Genomic DNA, 20,981 nt, shown 5'->3' with positions numbered 1-20,981 from the left:
GAGCAATTTTTCTTTGGTTCTGAAAGACAAGTTGAAATGACCTCATACTCCATGGTTTTCATCCTATTCAGACACATTCTTCTGCTGTGTGATACTATTGTAATATTAAAAGCTAGGCAAATGATTATTTCTCTTACTTAGAAGATGCTGTTTTTTCTCATTCTACCCCACCTTCATTCTGAAGGAGGTTAAAAATAGAAAATTGTAGAAAAGATTTAAAAATAATATACCAATTTATATTTGCATCAATGTTTTATAGTTTTCAATTATTTTTTAAACCACAAATTTACACTTACTCAGTGATATTGGGTGCATTTCTCTTAGAACTATATGTGAATATTGGTCCCTTTAAGCTATTTGGTTCTCTTAGCTATTTGTTGGTCCCTTTAGTTATTTGCTTAAATTTCTCAAAAGCACAATTTATATATTACTAAAGAGAGAAGTTAGTCTCTTTATGTAAAGAAATACTTTGGTGAAGATTGTTATTAGGGTTTATACACAGAAACCCTGCCTGATTTCCTGCTTCAACTATGAAGTGAAATATCACACTATATTTTGGATCCTGGAAATGCTCAAAAAACAGTAACACTCTGCATGTTATTTCTTCTGCCTTTTTGTAGGAGAAGCAAATGAAGTTGCCAATCAGATTTTAAATTTAACTGGTGATGGACAGACCTTAAATTCAGCCAATATTACCAGCATTGTAGAACAAGTCAAAAGGATTGTGAATAAAGAAGAAAACATTGATATAACTCTTGGCTCAACTTTAATGAATATATTTTCTAATATCTTAACCAGTCCAGACAGTGACTTGCTTGAATCGTCTTCTGAGTAAGTTTTGTTTTGTTTTTCTTTCTGGAGAGTAAAATTTATTGGATTCATGTGTTGTTATATAATTTGTCATACATGTGAATGTTTGTTGCTCCTACTTCATAGTTTAAATCTCTAGAAAATTCATTGATGTTTCTCAAGATCATTCACAAAATGAACTTATTTATTTATTTATTTATTTTTGTAGATATATAATTGACAAAATGATTAGAATTGTCATCTGGCAAGATATTGAATAGTCCCAGAAAATCATAATCAGCATTTCATTTTCATTTGAAAAATGTTAATTGAGGTTAATTCAAAAGATGAGCAAACTATCACAAATATTAATTGATTGATGACACTTTTTTTTGTTTGCAAAGGAGACACTTAACATTCAATTCATATCTTTTAGACATAACTTAGTCACTATGAGTTGCTGTCCTATGAACTGTAGCATAGAATTGCCATAGCTGTGTGATTCTTATACTTCTGGAATGAAAATGCCTGGGGCAGGGAGAAAAATGTACCCATTTTTATACAATTCAGTTTGTATCCAATTATTTTATTTAATGTATTAATATTAAAATGTTTAACTTTTTCAATTTCCTTCCTTTCAACCAAATTTCTTTGATGAAAATTTTATATTTGTTAAGATGAATTATGACATAGGTAACTTACCTTATCTACATAGTAATTATAAGCTATTTTTTACAGTGTCTTACAGTTCAAAACTTTACTGTATTATTTTCTTTGGTTCTGACTCAGTTATGAAGCTGGAAGGGTATTTTTCATATGAAGAAAGAAAGGCTAAGATTTAGTTGTTGATTTTCCTTAAAGCATTATTTCTCTTGAGGATGCATTTATCACTGTGATTCTATGTATTAACTGCTATTTTTGTGGTTTGGTGTAATTTTGTGAGTGTTCATGTTAAGATCAGACAATTTAAACACAATTTTTTTTGGTTTGTATTTTGTCTTGCTAATCATGTGTGTGTAAGTACCTAAAACATGTTATTTAATGGTGGTATTACTTTTCATTTCTTTAGAGCTTTAAAAACAATTGATGAATTGGCCTTCAAAATAGACCTAAATAGCACATCACGTGTGAATATAACAACTCGGAATTTGGCTCTTGGAGTATCATCCCTATCTCCAGGGACCAGTGAAATACTAAATTTTAGCATCAGTCTTCCAAGCAATAATGAATCGTATTTCCAGGTAATGAGATAGTGGTTTCTTTAACTTTGATTAATTAGACAGGTAAAAACTTTCTGATCACTTACCAGTTGCCCTTCAAGGAGATACTGGTCCAAGGAGTGGCAGGCAGGTCCAAATGCTGACTAAGGTTAACGGTAGCATAACCATAAGGTATGTGGGCACGTGGAAGAGGCATGTTTTCAGAAGCTAGGTGGTAACTTACTTTCTACAAGAGGTGATAGTAGAGCTAAGTATTAAAGCATGAGCGGAGGCCACCCTGTTGGGTGTAGGGGTTGGGGATAAGTTCAGTGAGAAGAAAGAGCTTTATTAAGGGCCCAAAGGTGGGATGAAGCATGGTATATTCTCTAATGGTAGCTCTGCCAGATGTGTGTAATAATCACACACCTGGTGAACTTGGCAAAACAGATTACGGGATCCCATTCCCAGAGATTGTAATCTAATCAGTCCAAGGTGGAGCTCTAAATTGCAGTTTTAACAAATTCCCATGTGTGGCTGATATTGCTGGTCAGAAGATTCTACTCTGAGAACCCGTGATGTAGAAGGCTGGAAAGGACAGGTGATGGTGAGGCTGGACAAGACAGCTGCGGTCAGATGAAGGCTGGAGAGCCTCTTTGACCTGTTCAAGTGACACTTCAGCAAATAATTCTCAAGTTCCTACTGTGTGCTAGACAGTGTTCGCCATGTGGGCAAATGAAATGATTGAGACATCGTCCTTGACATGGGAGAATGCACAAGTCGCATGTAATACTTCTTAGCTGTGGCGAAAAACCAAGATAAAATATTTTAAAATCTAGATATAAAGGAGAACTTTATTTTGCTTTAGACTCGAGGCTCTGTGGAGTAATTTTGTTTGGCATTTTAAGAGTGAAAACTCAGTCAGCCTCCGTCTCATTCCAAGTCCATTTGCAAGAAAAACACTCTTTGGCCTGATCTGTGGGTTCAAGAAAAATGACATCCAAGAGTGTTCGTGAAACTTCAGCTGCTTTCTCTATGTGGAGATACTGATTCTCAGCAATCAAATACATTAACTCCAGCCATTGTTTGGATAGTTATTTTTCCCAGTGTGTTTTGAGGAAAGCTCAAAATCCGTGAGGTATACCTCTAAGTCTTATACTTGAAAATATTAATTGATTTGTAGATATCTCACTTGCCTTAGTTAAATTCAGCACATTTTCTGTTTTGCCACATTTGCAAACCTCAGTGAGATCTATACCTTTGTCTACAGGGGTACACCAGGAGGGCAGGCACTGTGGTAGAGATAAAGGGAAGTCCTGGTCCCAGCCAAGGTGTTACTGATAGTTGTTCTCCTGCTTTTCTCAGCATGTGAAGTAAATTTATCATTGCAATTTAACTGTGATTACTCAACCAACATATCTCTTTGTGTGACAGATGGATTTTGAGAATGGACAAATGGATCCATTGGCTTCTGTCATTTTGCCTCCAAGCTTACTTAAGAACTTAAGTCAGGAATATTCTGTATTAGTTAAAAGAGCACAGTTTACTTTCTTCAATAAAACTGGACTTTTCCAGGTAAGTGTTCATTAAAGTATTATTTTTCAATTGCAAATTGAGATTCTCTGTTCAAAAGGAAAATGAAAGTTTAGATTCTTTGAAAATATATCCAGAGATAGAAAAATTAACCTACTGTACTTTCAAAAATGAAAAAAAAATTAACATAATTGTTTAAATATTTTATTACAAATGACTACATGAGTATCAACAGATGTGTTCACTTAAGTTTTTTTTTAAATAAATCAGATATTAGCTTAAGACTTGCATGATATAATTAGAAATGGAATTCATAGAGAAGTTACTATTTATGAAAACTTTTGTTAAATATGTTATGCTCTCCAGCAATTTAAACCTTTGGAGTTAAAGAAATTGAGAGCGCCAAAGGAAAGGTTTTGTTTTGTTTTGCTTTAATTCAGCAGGAAGCACTATTTACATAATGAGCAGCATTCTTGGCTTTAATCAGTTTTCCCATTAGTATTTCAAATGACCTTTGGCCTTCACACATTCCCAGAGTAGGGTGGCATTGTGCTAAGCACATATTATCATTTTTATTGGCATCATTTCTAGATACTAGGAAATCCACTGCCAGCAAACACTGGTGACCTCTGGTTCCCTTTGAAAGTACAACCCGATCTAGAGCAGTTTTACTCAGCCTTTTTCTAAAAAATAAAAGTTATCTATTAAATTGGAGATACCAGTGTATATCAAACAATGAGACCTATGTAAGAGAAAGTGGCAAGTCTCAAGGATTCTGATAGATTTGCCCTATATGTCACATGTGGAAGAAAGACAAAGTAGGCGGCATGTAAGTAAAAGGAATACCATGGAATAGTTTATAGTAATTAATTCCAAAACTTTAAAATTTTATCAACAAAAGTCTTAGGAACAATCTATATAAAAAGTTTTGAGTAGATTAACAGTGCAATTACATCTAATTACTCTGAAGGATTTAATAGCCACAAACACATAAAACTGCATTTGTTAAAATTATTTGAGGCTTACAATCATGTCACCTTTGAAAACAATACCAAACGTGCAACAGGTGTCACAGAATGTGAATGATGGGGCAGACACGGGTGGTCCCTTCAGAGGAGAGGTTGAGCACAGTGGGAAGAGTTTGGGACAACTCTGAATAAGACTCTGTCTTTGTTTCATTTTGAGTCTTATCTTCTCCACACCATCTTTTCCTTCTCCTTTGGCATTTTCCAGTCACTGTTGTTATTAGGAAATGTGTTTGATTTTTAAAGTCAGTTTATCGTAGAGTAAAAGAAATTTAAGGGTTCTATAATTCTCCCCTCACATAGTGAACAAAATACAAGTTTTCTTTTTTTAAGAAAAGTCGCAGCTGACTTTATTGAGAATGCCCGTACAAAAGTAATAAGAAGCTATATTCTGAATGCTGAGATGTATTTGGCATGTAAAAAAATCCTGCAATTATTCCAAAACAACTGACTTTATAAGCTGCAATAAAGAATTTCAGGAGGTTTGACAAGAAACACAAAGGGAAGAAGAAAGGATATCTCGTTGGACAGATATTCTATCAGTCCTAATTATTTTGCCCACAGATTCACTAATTTTGTTTTTTGACAAGCTTGTTTCTGACGTGGAAGCTACAGATGCCAGCAAGTATGCAATCAGAGAAGGCAGAAGTCTGGATGGGCCTTTAATCCAGTCTAATTACAGTTAGTGTAAATTAGTAAACACGTCAGGCTGTTGGCACAGATATGAAAGATGAATTGTTTTTTATTTGTCACACCATATTTTCTTCATACTTCTCTAAAGGAAAACGACTTCATCTATTTTCTAGGGTAGGGAAGTGATATTATTGTTTCACAGCTTTTCATGAGTTTATGCGTTTTATTTATTTATGGGTTTGCGTTGTTTCAGATGTTAACTAGCTGGCATCAGTCACAGCAATCTAGAATGAAGCTTTATGAAGTGCCTCACGACATTGGCTCCTCATGTTCTCTCAATGTATTTATTATAATAAGGAAAAGAGCAAAGCTTTTTCAGGAAAGCCAGCAATTTGAGCTTATAAACAGGATGTTCTATAATTGAAGATCTTAATAAAGATCCTAAGTGTCAAAAGCGCTGATGGTTTGCTTATTTTGGAGCAGCAAAATAAAATACAAGTGTGTACTCCTGACTAATACACAATTTCTTTTTCTTTAAAATGTTGTCAAAACCAAGAAAGGCACCTTAGTGAGTTATGTGATGGCATGCAGTATTGGAAACATTACTATCCAGAATCTGAAGGATCCAGTTCGAATTAAAATCAAACATACAAGAAACCAGGTAAGAAAATCTACAAATAGCAATAGAGCAGAGACAGATGATTTCAGGGAAATGGGAGGCCATTTTTTCTACATGACGTGAAAAGAGGTAACTGACACTTTTTTTGAGGGGGACAATTTTCCAAAAGGGGACAATAGCTCATCAAGTCCTATTCCAAGGTCACGGTAAATGGTGGCAACTAAGAGAGATTAGTCTTACCTAGCATTCAACAGTTAGAAGGAGAATGGGACTGAAGAAAAGGGCCATTATTTCTAAACAAACGACATTTTTTACTTGAGATCAATTAGATGCAGTTGTACAATCATACCATTAAAGGTTTGGGTTGTTGTGGGGTTTTGTGTGTGTGTGTGTGTTTTTAAGACGTCAAAAATCACTGCTAGAGGGGAAAAGGCTTGACTTATTTTGGGGGAGGTTAGCAGTTGTCTAAAATCTTGGCAAAGGTTGTTTTTTTAATTGCTTCATTACCCTTGCTATCATCTGTTTATTTGATCAAAATTATATGAGCATTTGTATTGTCCCTGTGGCCCAGGCATAGGTTTTTCTCTTTTATGGAGGGTCCCAGTCACGATTCTGCCATTTATTAGGCAAGGCAGGAAGGCGGGTGGGAAGTGAACTGGCTGATAAGGACTAAGGCTTGGACATTAAGTCATCTAAGAACTAGCTCTGCTTTGTCACGAATCCCTCTGCCCTCCTTGTTTTACCCTTTGGCCTCCTTTGTTTCAGCTCCTTCATCCATAAAGCAATTTTTTAGTGTGGCAAAATACATATAACCCAATTTACTGCTTTAACTATTTTTAAGGGTACAGTTCAGTCACATTGAACACATTCACATTGTTCTGCAACCATCATCACATCCACCTTTAGAACTGTTTCATATTCCCCAACTGAAACTGTGTACCGATTAAACAACTCCCCATTACCTGCCCCCCGACACTAGCCCCTGGTAACCGCCATTCTGCTTTCTGTCGTCTTTGAATTTAACTACTCTAGGTACTTCATTTAAATGGAATCATACAGCATTCATCCTTTTGTGTCTGGCCTATTTCACTTAACATAGTATTTTCAAGGTTCATCCATATTATAGAGCATGTATCAGAATTTCCTCCCTTTATAAGGCTGGATAATATTTCCATTTTAGATATATATGTCTGTCTCTATCTATCTATCTATCTATCTATCTATCTATCTATCTATCTATCTATCTATCTATATCTTCTACGTTTTGTTTATTCATTCATCCATCGATGGACACTTTGATTGCTTCCATGCTTTGACTGTTGTGAATAATACAGCTTTGAACATGGGGGTCCAGATATCTATCTGACTCCTTCCTTTCAATATTTTTGGGCATATACCTAGACCTAAGGGAGAATTTTAAAGATGAAATGCAATTACAATGTAAAGAGCTTTGCTAAATGGTAAGCATAACATTTTATGATGGGACAAATATAGTAACTCTTAGGTAAATGAGTAACACAATTCCTCGTGAGGTTATAGTTGATTCCTAGACTGCCTGCCATTCTTAGCATGACTAATGCTGCTCTATTTCTTTGTGAAAACCTTAGCATTTTACAATTTTCCCATATTCAAATCATGTGATTTTCCATTTATTCTAAACACAGTTTCACATGTTTATTCTTGTGTTAATATAGACAGGGCCTACTCCCATCTGTGCCTTCTGGGATCTGAACAAAAATGGTAAGTTTTAAAATATGGACTGTCTGAATAACAACTGAATTTTAAACATTGGTGGACACTCCCGTTTCCTTTCATTTCACCCCAGACCAGAGTGAGTCACAATATAAGAGTGATGGCAACTGAGGAGCAAATTTTAGTTTGGGAAATGAATTCTAGTTTCTATAACTTTTTGTTCATTGCAAGGGGAAATAGGCAGACTTGCCTTTTTTTTTTTAATCAAACCTCTGTGATTTCAGTTATTTATAAAATAGAGTATGCGTTTTTAGTGCCATTTTAGACTAATGTCAATGTACCCTTGATCTCATTCTTCTATGACACTTCTGAGGATTTTATTTGATATGCATAAGGCATATAATTAAAAACCCAGCTTGCAGACTTCCGATTATGGGAGGAAGCACACTAAAGGAATGTAAATATAGGAATGGTTATAATGGGTATGTATTACTTGAAAGAATATATGTGCCTTCAAAATGACATTTGACAATCAAGAGAGAAAGGCAAAATTAAGAGGTTAATCTCTAGGTGTAAGGTGTGGAAATCTAAAGTTCGGTCACATTTCCTTGCGTTCCCCAATGGGATTATCATGGCCAAATCAAACCAATGCTAGTGCAGGATGCTTCTTGGTAGAAATGTAGTCTAAAGATTTCCAAACCTCTTTTTTTAATATTCTTTATCATAGCTGGAAAGTTTTTGTTGTTGTTGTTGTTTGGTTTTTAGTTACTCCATTTAGAGAAGATCCTGATTTACTAGATACATAGTTTAAAATGATATTATTACCTTTCTGTCTTAAAATATTCTTCAAATCTATGAGTTGCTCATATTCCACACCATACCACAAAAGTCAGAATAGATGTATTAAAGGCATTTACTATAAGCTGTTGTCATTCATGACTTCTGTGTACATAAGACCTTCCTTGTTCTCATGTCTTCACAAAAACAGACTGACCCAAGAAAAAGCATGTGTTGATCTCCAGAGATTTCCTTAGTATGTAACATATTTGAAAAAGGATGTTCTTTTTATAGAAGTCTATTTTATAATATATTAAATATTAAGCTTGAATCAAACTTTTGCAGAACCCCTGAGGCACTTCAGTGGAGCACAGTTGAAAACCACCGACTAGATAATCTCTGTCTACCCACCCAGCACTAGCATTCTGTGATTCCAGGAATCTAAAGTATTCTAACTATTGGCAGCGTTAAAAATAGTGTCCATTTTACAGATAAACTGTGAGGTACAAGAAATTGAGGCATATTTCTTTGAAGAAGCTATCATCCATTATAGAGAAAGAACTGACCTGCTGTTATTTTCATACTGTTTGTTGACTTCCTCCTGCAGAAGGTTCTGGATTTTGGAATACATCAGGATGTACTGCATACACAGATTCAGGTGCAAGCGAGACGGTCTGCCTGTGTGACCACCTCACACACTTTGGAGTTCTGATGGTAGGGGCGGATTTCTAAGCTCATTTTGAAATGATATAATTTTGGAAGGCATACTTTTTATGTGTGTGTGTGAGTCAGCATTTTTAGCTTATGTGTTTGGGGAATTATTTCCAGATAATTTTTATCTGTACCCTGAATCTTGATTTTTAATGAAGAATATAATTAGAGATCATATATTAAAAATATGCAAAAGTAATTATAGGAAATAACCCTACTGTTTTTCATAGCATGAACAGCAATGATAAATAATCCTGAAAAAAAGGAAATCATCATGAGACCATTGAATTAAGAGAGAAATAGGGAGTCAGAGACAGAGAGGGAGTGGGGGAGAGAGAAAGGTTAAAGAGGAAGAAAATGTTGGGTTTACTAACATGGAAGGGAATTGTAAAAAGTTTGATCAAAAATGTTCTTTCTTATAAATTTTATCACTCAATGTGTTTGAATGTTACTTTGTACTAGGTACTATGCTCGGTGAGCCAGCTGTGTCCTAAAATGACTGCCATTCTCGTCTTGGAGATCACAGCCTCATAGGACAGACTAGTTACAAAGATAATATGGAGTTTTCAGGCCTGCGAGAGAGACAGCATTTCTCTCACTATTAGGCCTTCATATCATCCTTTCCTTCTTTTCTTCCTTCTTTCCTATGGCCCTGTTTTTATCCCACTAGCCAGTCTATCCCACGGTTTTAAACAAAAATTAGATTGCCTCGACTTTTTTTTTCCATCCCACCAGATTTTCTAGAGCTGCCCTACCTCCCATGACTTGTTTGAATTTATCCACAGACTCATACTTTTACCTTATATCTAATACACTTGTGTTTTTTAGACACTTTTCTGGTGCCCAGTACACCCTTCAGATCATAGCAGAGCCATTGTTTCTGTCTAGTTTCCATAAAAGGATCAAGCCATATTTGTTTTTTAGTTGGAGATGAGATTAATGTGTGCTGAGGCAATAAAACTCTTCGAATTCCAATGACAGACATCAGGTTATGTTTATCCCCTCCCTTCAATCTTACACCCACTTCCTGTGGGACTGGAAGGAAGCAGTGAGAACTGTGGGATGTAGTGTTTGGCTCATGAATCTACTTGGCCTATGTAAATGGCCATTGTCCTATGGCAACCCTGCAAGTTGTAATTTTCCTGACAATCCAGTACAAAATGCTCAGAGGGATAAGAACAAGTCATTTAAAAAGGTGACAATCATAGAAAATAACTTTTTAACTTTCTCAAAGTATAAATATTTTTTCTCTACTGCTAGAGCATGAAAATTAACAATTAAACTATAGCATGTTTTCCCTAAGTGATTCAAAGAAAAATTCCTGTTTTCTTCCATGCTCTTTTTTTCAGAAAACACTTTATTTTCCTAACTCACTCAGATATATAAGCTTTAGCTTAGTTGATTTAACTATTTCAGCTGTGTTTGTGTGCATGTGTGTTTGTGTGTGTTTAAGCATGACTGTGTGTGTTGTAAGACTTATATTAGATAGATAACAACAACACAATTCACTATCAGAGATGATTATGAATCATATTTATAACCACCTTCATAAATCAAACTTTATAACCAAAGTTTGACTTCCCACTTCTTTGAATGGTCAGTTTCTTCAGATATTGTTTAAATTTCATTATGAGTTTACAATTACATATTGCTTTTTCTGTTGCCATCTGATTTTACACGTATACGGATATTTTCATTTTTTTAAGTGCTATCCTTCTACTTTTCACATTGGTTGCTTTTGTGGGATTATAAACTACTGGATGAAAAAGTTTCCAGAATTTATCCTTTCTGGCGATGGGCCCATATCCTGTCAGCTTTTCCAGACCACCAAGACTTTGTTAAGAATCTCTTGATTTGCAAGCTCTTTATTCACTTGTATAAGATAATCCCAGAGTCTGCATTGCCCCCTGTCTCACTCACCATATGAGAAGTTTAAAAATTGTGCCTCAGACCCATAACCATATCTTCTAATATACAAATATCTCTGCTACATTTCTTTTTAGTAAAACTGATTTTTATACTTATTAGTACATTTTCATATTGGTTAGTTCAGAATGATAAATATTTTTGTATTCTTTATTCTCTAAAAGGACAAAACAGCATGAAAATTGTGTGTGAATGTGTATTACTGAACAGCATTATTTTATTTAATTTCCATTTTAAATTGTGGCTTTCAAGTTTAAATTGTGGTTTTCAAGTCAACTGTCTGGCCTAGATAGGAGCATATGTTTTTCAAGCAGTAATGACAAGTCCCTTGGAGATTTCCTCAAGACATTTTTCTGGCCTAATGAAATCTTAGAGTAACCAAAATGCCATTTGAGGTGATTTATCTGTGAGTCAAGTGGTACTGACTTGAACTCTATGCCATGTGCTATGGGAGTCCGATATCCTCTCAGTGTTTTGAGGGGTTCCAAGGAGAGGATAGGGAAGGTCCTCTCTAACCCTGAGCTCTAACCCTGAGCACCTGCTGAATTTTATCACTTGGTGCATTTCTTGGTGTCACAGAGGTACTGTCCCTGCTCCTTACTGCATCAGACCTGGAGCTAAGTCCCATTTCATTTCACACACATATAAACACTACCTTATTTTGTGCGAGTAGCAGATTTTATTGACATTTTGGTGAAAAATTAATGAAAATAGAATGAAAAACTTATAAAACAGACATTTTCAAAAATAATTTAAGACCTAAAATTTTAAACTAGATATTATTTTTGGAATATGTCCCTTTCCCAAGAAGGCTCCATTTTAGAAGATATGTATAATGAAAACGTTTTTCTCCTCCAACCAGGATTAAGTGATTGTTCTTAACTCATGATTTGTCCCAATCCCAATTCCTCATTCAAGGAAAATAGTTTTTTTCTACCAGGCCTAGACTTTGCAAGTCCGCCTTAACACAATGAAGTTAATACTTCTTATTAATATATGCTAGAAAGTGTTTACTTCTTGCAATTCTACAACAACCTCTAATACTTTGAATGGTGCCCTTTCAAGTCTACAGGGATCAGAAAACGATGACTGAAAAACTCTTAGTGGGTTCTCATTTATGAAAAAAAGGTACCCCACTTCATACATACCATGCTTTGGAATGACCACAGTTCAGAACCTCAATACCAACCTCCGAGCCTAATAACCTCAGTGCCAGCACCAGCCTCTGGCTGTCTGTTGGCTGAGCCCTGGCCTACCAGGCAAAGAACCCAGGTCCCATGAGCACCACCACAGCCTCCATTTGTACTTGCGCCCCTGGCCCTGCAAATATTAGGAATGGGCTGGATAATTTCTTATGCAAGGCAACGACATCTCTCTAATTTCTATTGGGGAACTCAGTGATTTTGCTCTTCAAATTATACTTTTGTGTAAAGAGCTCAGGTCACAAGGTAATGGATGAAAAACAGTATGTAACTCCCTCAATATTACTACATGTTTGTTTCATAGAGTGATCCACAAGAGTAAAAAAAAAAAAAAAAAAAAAAAAAGGAATTTCAGTACTTATTTTTTACCCTTGTTTTTAGCACCTAAAATTGAGCTGAGAGTCTAAGTGCTAGCAGTGGACTGCTAATAAGACACAACAGCATTCTCATGAAAAGAGAGATTCTTATAAATGCTTTCCATGTTTTGTGTAGGACCTTTCAGGAAGTGCTTCACAGATGAATGCAAAAAACACTAAAATTCTCACCTTCATCACCTACGTTGGGTGTGGACTATCTGCTATTTTTTCAGCAGCAACTCTCCTGACATATGTTGCTTTTGAGTAAGTATTTTCTATCTGCCAAACCCAGTGCTAACTGTTCTAAAATGTGAATAAGAAAATTGCCTCAGCTTTTAAAAAAACTTTTATGCACTTCATGAATCATGTAGGGTGGTTCAGTTTTAATGTTTAAATTTCTCATAAGATATATATCATGCCACATGAATTTTCCAGCTATAGAATCTTAATTTATAATCACTATATTTCTATTGATAAAATACATTTAAACCTGTTAGAGATGATTAACGTGTAAGTAAATAAAAATTATAAAAATTGTGTTAAGTGTTTTTTACATGGAAAAAGATGCAAATATTTGCTTCACAAATCTTAGGACAAATTTTTTTTTTAATAGAAAAAGGATACTTCAGAAAATTTTAGGGAGATTGTTTTTTAACAAAAATAACATTTTTATAACTAGAATTTTCCTGGATTAAAAAAAAAAAAAAGCTGTTGAAACCAATTGGAAATTTTGCAAACAACTGGAGACTGTTTTGAAATAAAATGAATATTTTCAATAAACCATTATAATTTGCCAAATACAAGTATCTTTAGCCCACCTCCTAGGAAAGTGTTCCCTAACCTACTGCAGAGCTGTGTAGGATATGAATTTACTGCCTGTGCTTAAAAGATTTGTTTACTATATTAGTTCTCATATATCTTACTTTTTCCCTTTTGCAGAAAACTGCGAAGGGATTATCCCTCCAAAATCTTGATGAACCTGAGTACAGCCCTGCTGTTCCTGAATCTGCTCTTCCTCTTGGATGGCTGGATCACCTCATTTCATGTGAACGGACTCTGCACTGCCATTGCAGCCTTGCTGCATTTCTTCCTTCTTGCAACCTTTACCTGGATGGGGCTAGAAGCAATTCACATGTACATTGCTCTGGTGAAAGTATTTAACACTTATATCCGCAGATACATACTGAAATTCTGCATCCTTGGCTGGGGTAAGCCTCTTAAAAGTTTTTGTTGTTGTTTTCACTGTCGTGGAAATTGCCAAGTTTTCATAGGAAAATGCTATTTCAAAAGAAGAGCACTGCTAAAAGAAACTTCACATTTGTAAATGATGTGGCTTTGATATCCATATCTTAAGTAAGGGGCTTCCTCAGAACAGTATTTTTAAACACTGTTCAACAGTCCTCACTAAATTCAGGAGTAAAGGAAAAAGCCGTGGCTCCTGAGTCACCACAAACTTATTTCCTGAGCCCAGAGCCAGCCCACCCAAGTCTGAAGAAGCTGCTGGCAAACCTTGGTGCATTTCCATTATGCTTTACAATATAGAGGCCAGCTCAGACTCCTAGCTATCCTCACCCCCAGACACATGCCCATGTCTTGGCAACCAGAGAGAGAATGTTATTTTTCTGTGTGCAAACAGAATACTGACAGAATTCTTACCTTGAACTTCTTAGTATGATTCCTCAGCCAGACATGGATCATTGTATTAGCCTATTTGGAATATTCTTGATGAGTTTCTTTCTTTACCTGGTTTTCGTATCGAACCAAGCACTTTAGAACTTTCTCACAAGTCTCTTTTTCAGATGGAAATATAGAAGTATGAGACATTTCCAAGGTGTTTACCATTTTAGGAGGCATCTTTCAGGGAATTAGGGTGGTGTAGCCTTCCCCACTGAAATATATATGGAATTACTTTATTTATTGTCTCTTGAGAGGAAAAGGAAGATTATAGAGACTTTATGGCCACATTGTTTATCCCCCCACGTTTTCTAAACTCTTTATATAGAAAGGGGCAAAACAAGCTGCAATTCCCTTACTGCCTGGATTCTAGCAGTCTAACAGACATCATTCATGAAACCACATTGGCTGATGCTGAATTCAACATAAAACAGGTTCTGGTTCTCTAGTGGGCACCAATAAGTAAACAGAATATTTAAATATCTGCCAATAAGTATAGGTTTTGATTGTTGCCAACTAGAGTTGGATGTTCCACACCAAAGACGGGATTTTTGATGTTTTTAACCAAGTTGTAAGAAATTTGATTTCTTAGAAATCAAATTGTAAGAAATTTGATTCTGTGATATGGAGTGTTTTCTTTCTTTTCCTTTTTATTTGCCATTATCAGTCTTGTGAAGCAGTTCCAGATGTTTCAGAAAAATTGTTTTTGTCCTGATCTTTTTGTAACAGGGTTGCCTGCCTTGGTCGTGTCAGTTATTCTAGTGAGCAGAAATCAAAATGATGTCTATGGGAAAGAAAGTTATGGAAAAGAACAAGGTGATGAATTGTAAGTAATAAAAACTTTTTGGGAATTTATTTGTGATGAGTGTATATCCTTTGTTTCCTAAAGTTTAGTATAAGTTGCCATGCAAATAGTGTGCCTCTCATTTTAGAATTTTGAAGTGCCTTTGTCAAGGTCTTTGCCACACCGCAGATTAATTCAGTTGAATGTCCTGAGATGCTTTTCTATATTAGCATTGTGTTCTGTCATCTGGGGGAATGCAGAAGAAGTTTAAGATACTGTCTTCTGAGCCTAGAAGATTCTATTGAGGAGATTCCATAATACTCCCATCTTCTTAAACCCACACACATCTTTAAGAGAGTTAAATAGCAATATCAGACAGTGAATGATGCCAATATGAGTGTTATATGGAAATGGAGAGAATAGAGACATCAGTGAGTTCTTGAATAACTTGGAAAATTCCCTTCAGATTGTGAGATCATTGAGGCTAAGATTTTTATATTGTTCACTTTTGGTAAATAGTTTTCTCATATTTTATTTAGCACGAAGTAGGCACTCAGTGAACATTTATTGATTGAATGAATTACTGAATGACTAAAGAGCTTGCTTTTCATTGTAATGCCACATTTCTGTTCACATTTCATGAATGGATAACATTTTTATATCCAATCAGTATCCAACCCTGTCCCATTCTCTCATGAGGTCCCCTCTTCTATATTTCCAAAGTAGCATTCAAAAGATCCCACAAGAACCAGTGGAAAATAAAGAATCCAGGTCAGGAATTTCAGGGTGCTAAGGGGTCATCCATATCTAAAGAACTAGTAGCTTCAGGGATATGCTGTATCTTTTGCGGGATCTTTATAATAAGATATATTAAAAGCAAGATTAAGTGCATACGTTCTAAGTAAAGGAATTTTAAAAGTATGTTAGTCAACTCTTACAGAACTCTGAAGTACATTTAAGAAATTGCTATGCCATCAATTGCCATTTATTGAATGTTTACTGTGTGCCAGGAATCGTGTTAGGTTCTAGGATTCAAAAATATTCAGGATAGCTTTTGCCTTTGGGGTAGTCATGTTTCAGTGTGGAAGATACAACCCTGAATGATGACCATTTACAGTAGAATTTTAAGATAAATTTAATTGCCTTAAATAATTCATCCAATTTTTTGAGGTACCTAAGAACTGCCATAGTATTATTGGGCACCGAGGCATCTGCAAATTGTAGTATTTGTTGACTTTACTCATAGAACACTTTACACATTGTCAGTTTTTAAATTACTTTCATCTATCTTCTATATATCATTTTGAATATAAAGTATATCCTTCCTTATTTCATAAGGATGTTGTAATTAATATAAGCCTTTTAATTGTGCATGAGAAGTGATACTATCAGAATATCACAGTTTTACAATAAAGTCTGGCCTCAACTAGGCCAGTTATATTAATAGGAGTTATTTTGTCTGCAGTACTGGAATCCACAATTATGTGTGTCTTAAGTAAGAGTTTACTCTTCTTGTGTGACAAGGAACATGAAAGTAGGCAACAACTGGTGTTGATTTTATGGCTGAAACGGTCAGGGCCAGCATCTCTGCAGCTCTCTTGGCCTTTCTCTCATGGATATAAGATGATTGCTGCATCTCCAGAGCCTGCTTTCATGTTTGAAGCAGAAAGAACAAAGATGAGCCTTGCCAGTTGAATCTAGGAAGAATAGCTCTCCAAAAAATTCCCTAGCAGACTTTGCTTCTAGATCGTTTCGTAGAACAGTGTCCACGTGACCACTCCATAAGTACAAGAGAGATTGAGAATATGAATACTTAAATTCCCCATTCTCTGCAGTGCAGACACATAAGAGAAAAGGGGGTTCAACATGGTTTTGGGTGAACCAACCGAGAGAGTCTTCATGCCAAGTCAGAATTCACATAGCCACTTGGTTTCTTCTTAACTGGTCACTTAAATAACTAGATATTAAGATGATAGCTATCAAAACAAACAGACAAAAGCTTTGAAAACATCAAAAAAGAAACTGAGTCCCCAAACAGTGAAGTGACTCCCTACAGGCACTTGAGAACGGTCCAGCTGTGTAACCTTGGAAGCCTGAACTAAGCCAGGAGACATTAGGTAAAAAAGGACATGGTAATATTTTTTTTTTTCTTTCTCGTTCTTCTTTAAGCTGTTGGATTAAGGATCCAGTTGTATTTTATGTGACCTGTGCTGGGTATTTTGGAGTCATGTTTTTCCTGAACGTCGCCATGTTTGTCGTGGTAATGGTGCAAATCTGTGGGCGGAACGGCAAGAGGACCAGCCGGACCCTGCGTGAAGAGGTGTTAAGGAACCTGCGCAGTGTGGTCAGCCTGACGTTCCTGCTGGGCATGACATGGGGTTTCGCTTTCTTTGCCTGGGGAGCCTTATATGTCCCTTTCATGTACTTCTTCTCCATCTTCAATTCGTTACAAGGTAAGATAAACGGCGCCTGAACAACGTCCGCTTTCTGATTTCATCGTATTTGCCAACCACTTCCCTGTTGGACATATGCCACGCTAAGTTTCTGTATCACTATTCCCAGGGCTGAGCATAGTTGCAAGCGCAGGGTGGGTACTCATGAAAAATGTCTTGAAAGGAGAGATGAGGTCGAATGTCAGTTTCTTTGTTTTCAGTGATGTGTACCAAATACCTTGGACAGTGCCTGGAAGATAGTAGGTGCTCCAGTCATGTGTTGTTGCCTGAGTGAATGTGGACAGGGAGGTGCCCAATGGGAAGTTTAAAGGATACACAGACAACTTGAAAACATTCCTTTAAAAGTTTTGCTGAGTGTTGGTCTCCTCAGAGGGGAACCTCTCCCAGTGTGGTGTACCATTCTTGGCAGGTAGAATTTTTAGACTCTATGCAGAGACAGAGCAACTCACCCTGATGTCTTGGCTCCTTTGATTTCAAAATAACCAATACTCTTTTTCAGAAATGTTCATTTTTTTCATGATATACGGCAGTTAGTTCAATAGTTGAACAAACGTTTGCCAACAGCTTGCTTTGTACAAAAATACAAGGCTTCCTTCAGGGAGCTTCCTATCATGCTTCTGATTTCATAATACACCCCCCCAATGCACTCTGATGAACGTAACTTTAAGCTTAAGTGAATATAAATTATTAATATTTTTTTAATTAAATGACCTTCTTCGAGACATTGGATATACCCTGTTTTGATAAACTCCGGAATGTTCAGAAGCACCATGGGGTCCACACTCCAAAAGGAATGAGGTGACAAAGTTTGGAATCATTTTGAGTACTGGCTTACCTGAAGTTACAGGTCATGCCCCTGTAGGTGTATGGCGAAGGAAGAGCTGACTAAAGCTGAACAAATCTGCACTCGACTGCAAAGTGTGGTGGAAATAGGCTTGTGCTACTCACTAATGAGATGCCTAGGCAGGTGCTTCCTACAGGTACGTTCTGATGAAAGTCTGTATTTACCTGCCGGAAAGTGTTTACCACTTTGTATTGTATGGATCTGCTTTGATTTTCCTCCTAAGCTTCCCACTAGCTCACGAGTGCCTAAAAAAATAAAATAAAAGAAAATGTCACATAGTTGGTGCTCAATAATTGTTTGTTAAAGGATTAAATGGATTTCTAGATGGAGAACAAGAGGGGCTTTGGGGATGGCCTCAATCCAACCTGAGACTCCTCTGGCATAAATCCACAAGAATTAGTTCAGCAAATTTTATTCAGGTTCGCTCTCCCATAACAGAGTAAATATGTGGGCTCATTATCTTTAGTAAATACAATAATAAGGCTCAAGTGCAACTTCAAAAATTGCAAACTGAAGAGGTAGCATATGAATACATCTTCATTGAGATCTAGCCATTGTAAAGTGAGTTTTCTTCTATTTAATCTCTTCTGTAATATGCAACATAAATGTGCTTGCATAAATACTGACAAAAATGTCCATTAACATGAGAAATTCCATGGTTTTATATTTCAGGATTGTACATGAAAGGAACATTAATCTGCCAGCCCAACCTTGTTTTTGCTTTTAAAATTTCCTGGCAGTTTCAGTAACCTTCAACAGCTACAGTTGTCTGTTCAGCTCTGTTTCCATTAATGAGAAATGGGATGTTTTATTTTTCCCAGCATAGGTCTCCTGTCAGGAGGGAAAAATGTTGTAAACCATCATCAAGTTATATTCTCCATAAATCACTGACTTTAAGACTGAATTTATATTATACAAATTCAAAACAGATTTCTGCACATCCAGTGATATTAAAAACACCTCCTAAAAAGGAAATTTAAATTAAAAGGCAGTGATACAGAGCATATGAGTCTTTTAACAATTGCATATTGGCCAGGCTTATACAAAAACTTCTCAGGATGCTGTGGAAAGTCATTTAATGGTTTTTATTTTCTGAACCTTCCAAGAGAGGTTGTTTGTTGTTAATATATGTCTTATTAAAAGAAACATGTAGAATTCAGATAGTTTAAAGAAACAATTCAGTGACTGCAAAATGAAGTCAGGTGGTACTTAGACCAACTACATGATGTCTATTTCTTTTCCTTCTTATATTTTTCATTCCAGCAAAAAAAATAAAAATAAAAATAAAAAAGACTTAACATGATCCCTTTGCCTCAGGGAGCTTATATTCTAGTAGGAGAGACTGACATTAATCAATTATGTTACCATATAAAAGTACCTCGTGGTATTAAGATCAAATGATGGAAGACATGATATCTAAGCTGAAATCTGAAGGATCAGTAGGAATTAACTATATGAAAGGTGGGAGTGGAAGTGAGGAGAAGTCTATTTCAAATAGAGGACACTTCAAGTGCAAATAATTTGTTGTATAGTAAGTCCTGACTTGATGTGGCCAGTAGGTTCTGTGACTTTAAGCAAAATGATGTATAAGGAACCTCGTTTTACCATAGGCTAATTGATATAAACAAGAGGTAAGTTCCTGTGGCACATCAACATTGAAAGGAAACATTTGAGGATCTGCTGTATTGGTGATTATAGGATATACTCAAGGAATTAAAAGAAAGCTTATATAACCTAAGAACCAAGAAAGAGCAGGAGAGTGAAGAGTGGTGTGGCACAAAGGGGAATCAAGGCTAGACGAGAAGGCACCGTGTTTTGATCTTTATGAGAGCAACCTATGAAATGACATGATCAGATATGTATCTTGTAAAGACGAAGCTGGACATAATGTAAAGAATGGAGTAGAGCAGCCCAATTGTCTGTAGGGAGAACAGATAGGAGGCTATTGCAATGGTCCGGGTGAGATAAGGTGTTGCAGTATTTTAGACTATGGTGGGGATGAGGGAGCTGGAGAGATGTCAGCAGGAGTCAAGAGAAATTTAGAAAGTATGCTACTGCAAAACACTCATCATTGGTTTGGTCGTTCATCTACTGATTTGGGTAGGAGGCCTTCTTGTTAAGGTAATATTATAGTTAATTGAAGCTTATCATTGTAAGACTTAGTAATGGCCAAAGATTTAGAATGTACTACAACATTCTGAAAACTAAAACTATGCTAAACAGACTTTAATCTTGTCAGATTTAACTTAGAGTAGAGCATCTGGGTATTCAGTATGAATGCCACAAATTATGAATTTATTATGAATGCCTGTAGTGTTACAGAGGTGGGACATGCAGGATAGACAGGTATTCGAGCTGAGTCTACAGTGATGTCGAGGCATGTATATCACAGGAGTGGCTTTTGCTAATGGATTTCTTTTCACTTTTGTATGTGTCTTTAGAAATTTTGTTAAAACGTTTAAAATTCTCAGAAATGTATATATTTATAAATGTATGTATGTGTTTGTATACAAATATATACATTCATGTGTGATTAGATGGGTACTCACATCAGTTTAATATATGTTAAAACTTTACATATGCTTTTTCTATTTTTACTTTATATGCTTTATATTTTTATTTATTTTAATGTTTCTATTTTTATTCTATATGTATTTTTATTTTTAAGTACATTTTATAACTATATTTAATGGCACAAAATCCTGTTAATTGGATATCAGAAAATTATTATAATCTGTGTGGCTATAATTAACATTTTACCTGCTTG

General features: G+C 35.8%; 1 protein-coding gene across 4 annotated transcripts in view; it reads left to right on the top strand.

Annotated features, from left to right (window-relative positions):
- ADGRG6 (adhesion G protein-coupled receptor G6) overlaps nt 1–20,981 on the top strand; it is a 131,392-nt gene that overhangs the window by 96,312 nt on the left and 14,099 nt on the right. For all 4 annotated transcript variants that reach the window (XM_081038530.1, XM_081038529.1, XM_081038532.1 and 1 more), the window contains 10 exons: nt 621–831; nt 1,859–2,030; nt 3,420–3,560; nt 5,733–5,837; nt 7,490–7,535; nt 8,872–8,978; nt 12,596–12,723; nt 13,399–13,667; nt 14,863–14,959; nt 17,087–17,370. In XM_081038530.1, the coding sequence (XP_080894656.1) occupies nt 621–831; nt 1,859–2,030; nt 3,420–3,560; nt 5,733–5,837; nt 7,490–7,535; nt 8,872–8,978; nt 12,596–12,723; nt 13,399–13,667; nt 14,863–14,959; nt 17,087–17,370 (1,560 nt within the window). The remainder of the gene's footprint in view (nt 1–620; nt 832–1,858; nt 2,031–3,419; nt 3,561–5,732; nt 5,838–7,489; nt 7,536–8,871; nt 8,979–12,595; nt 12,724–13,398; nt 13,668–14,862; nt 14,960–17,086; nt 17,371–20,981) is intronic.

The sequence above is a fragment of the Rhinolophus hipposideros genome, assembly GCF_964194185.1.
Source record: "Rhinolophus hipposideros genome assembly, chromosome: 3".
Taxonomy (NCBI): Eukaryota; Metazoa; Chordata; class Mammalia; order Chiroptera; family Rhinolophidae; genus Rhinolophus; species Rhinolophus hipposideros.
This window is presented reverse-complemented; position numbering and strand designations above follow the sequence as displayed.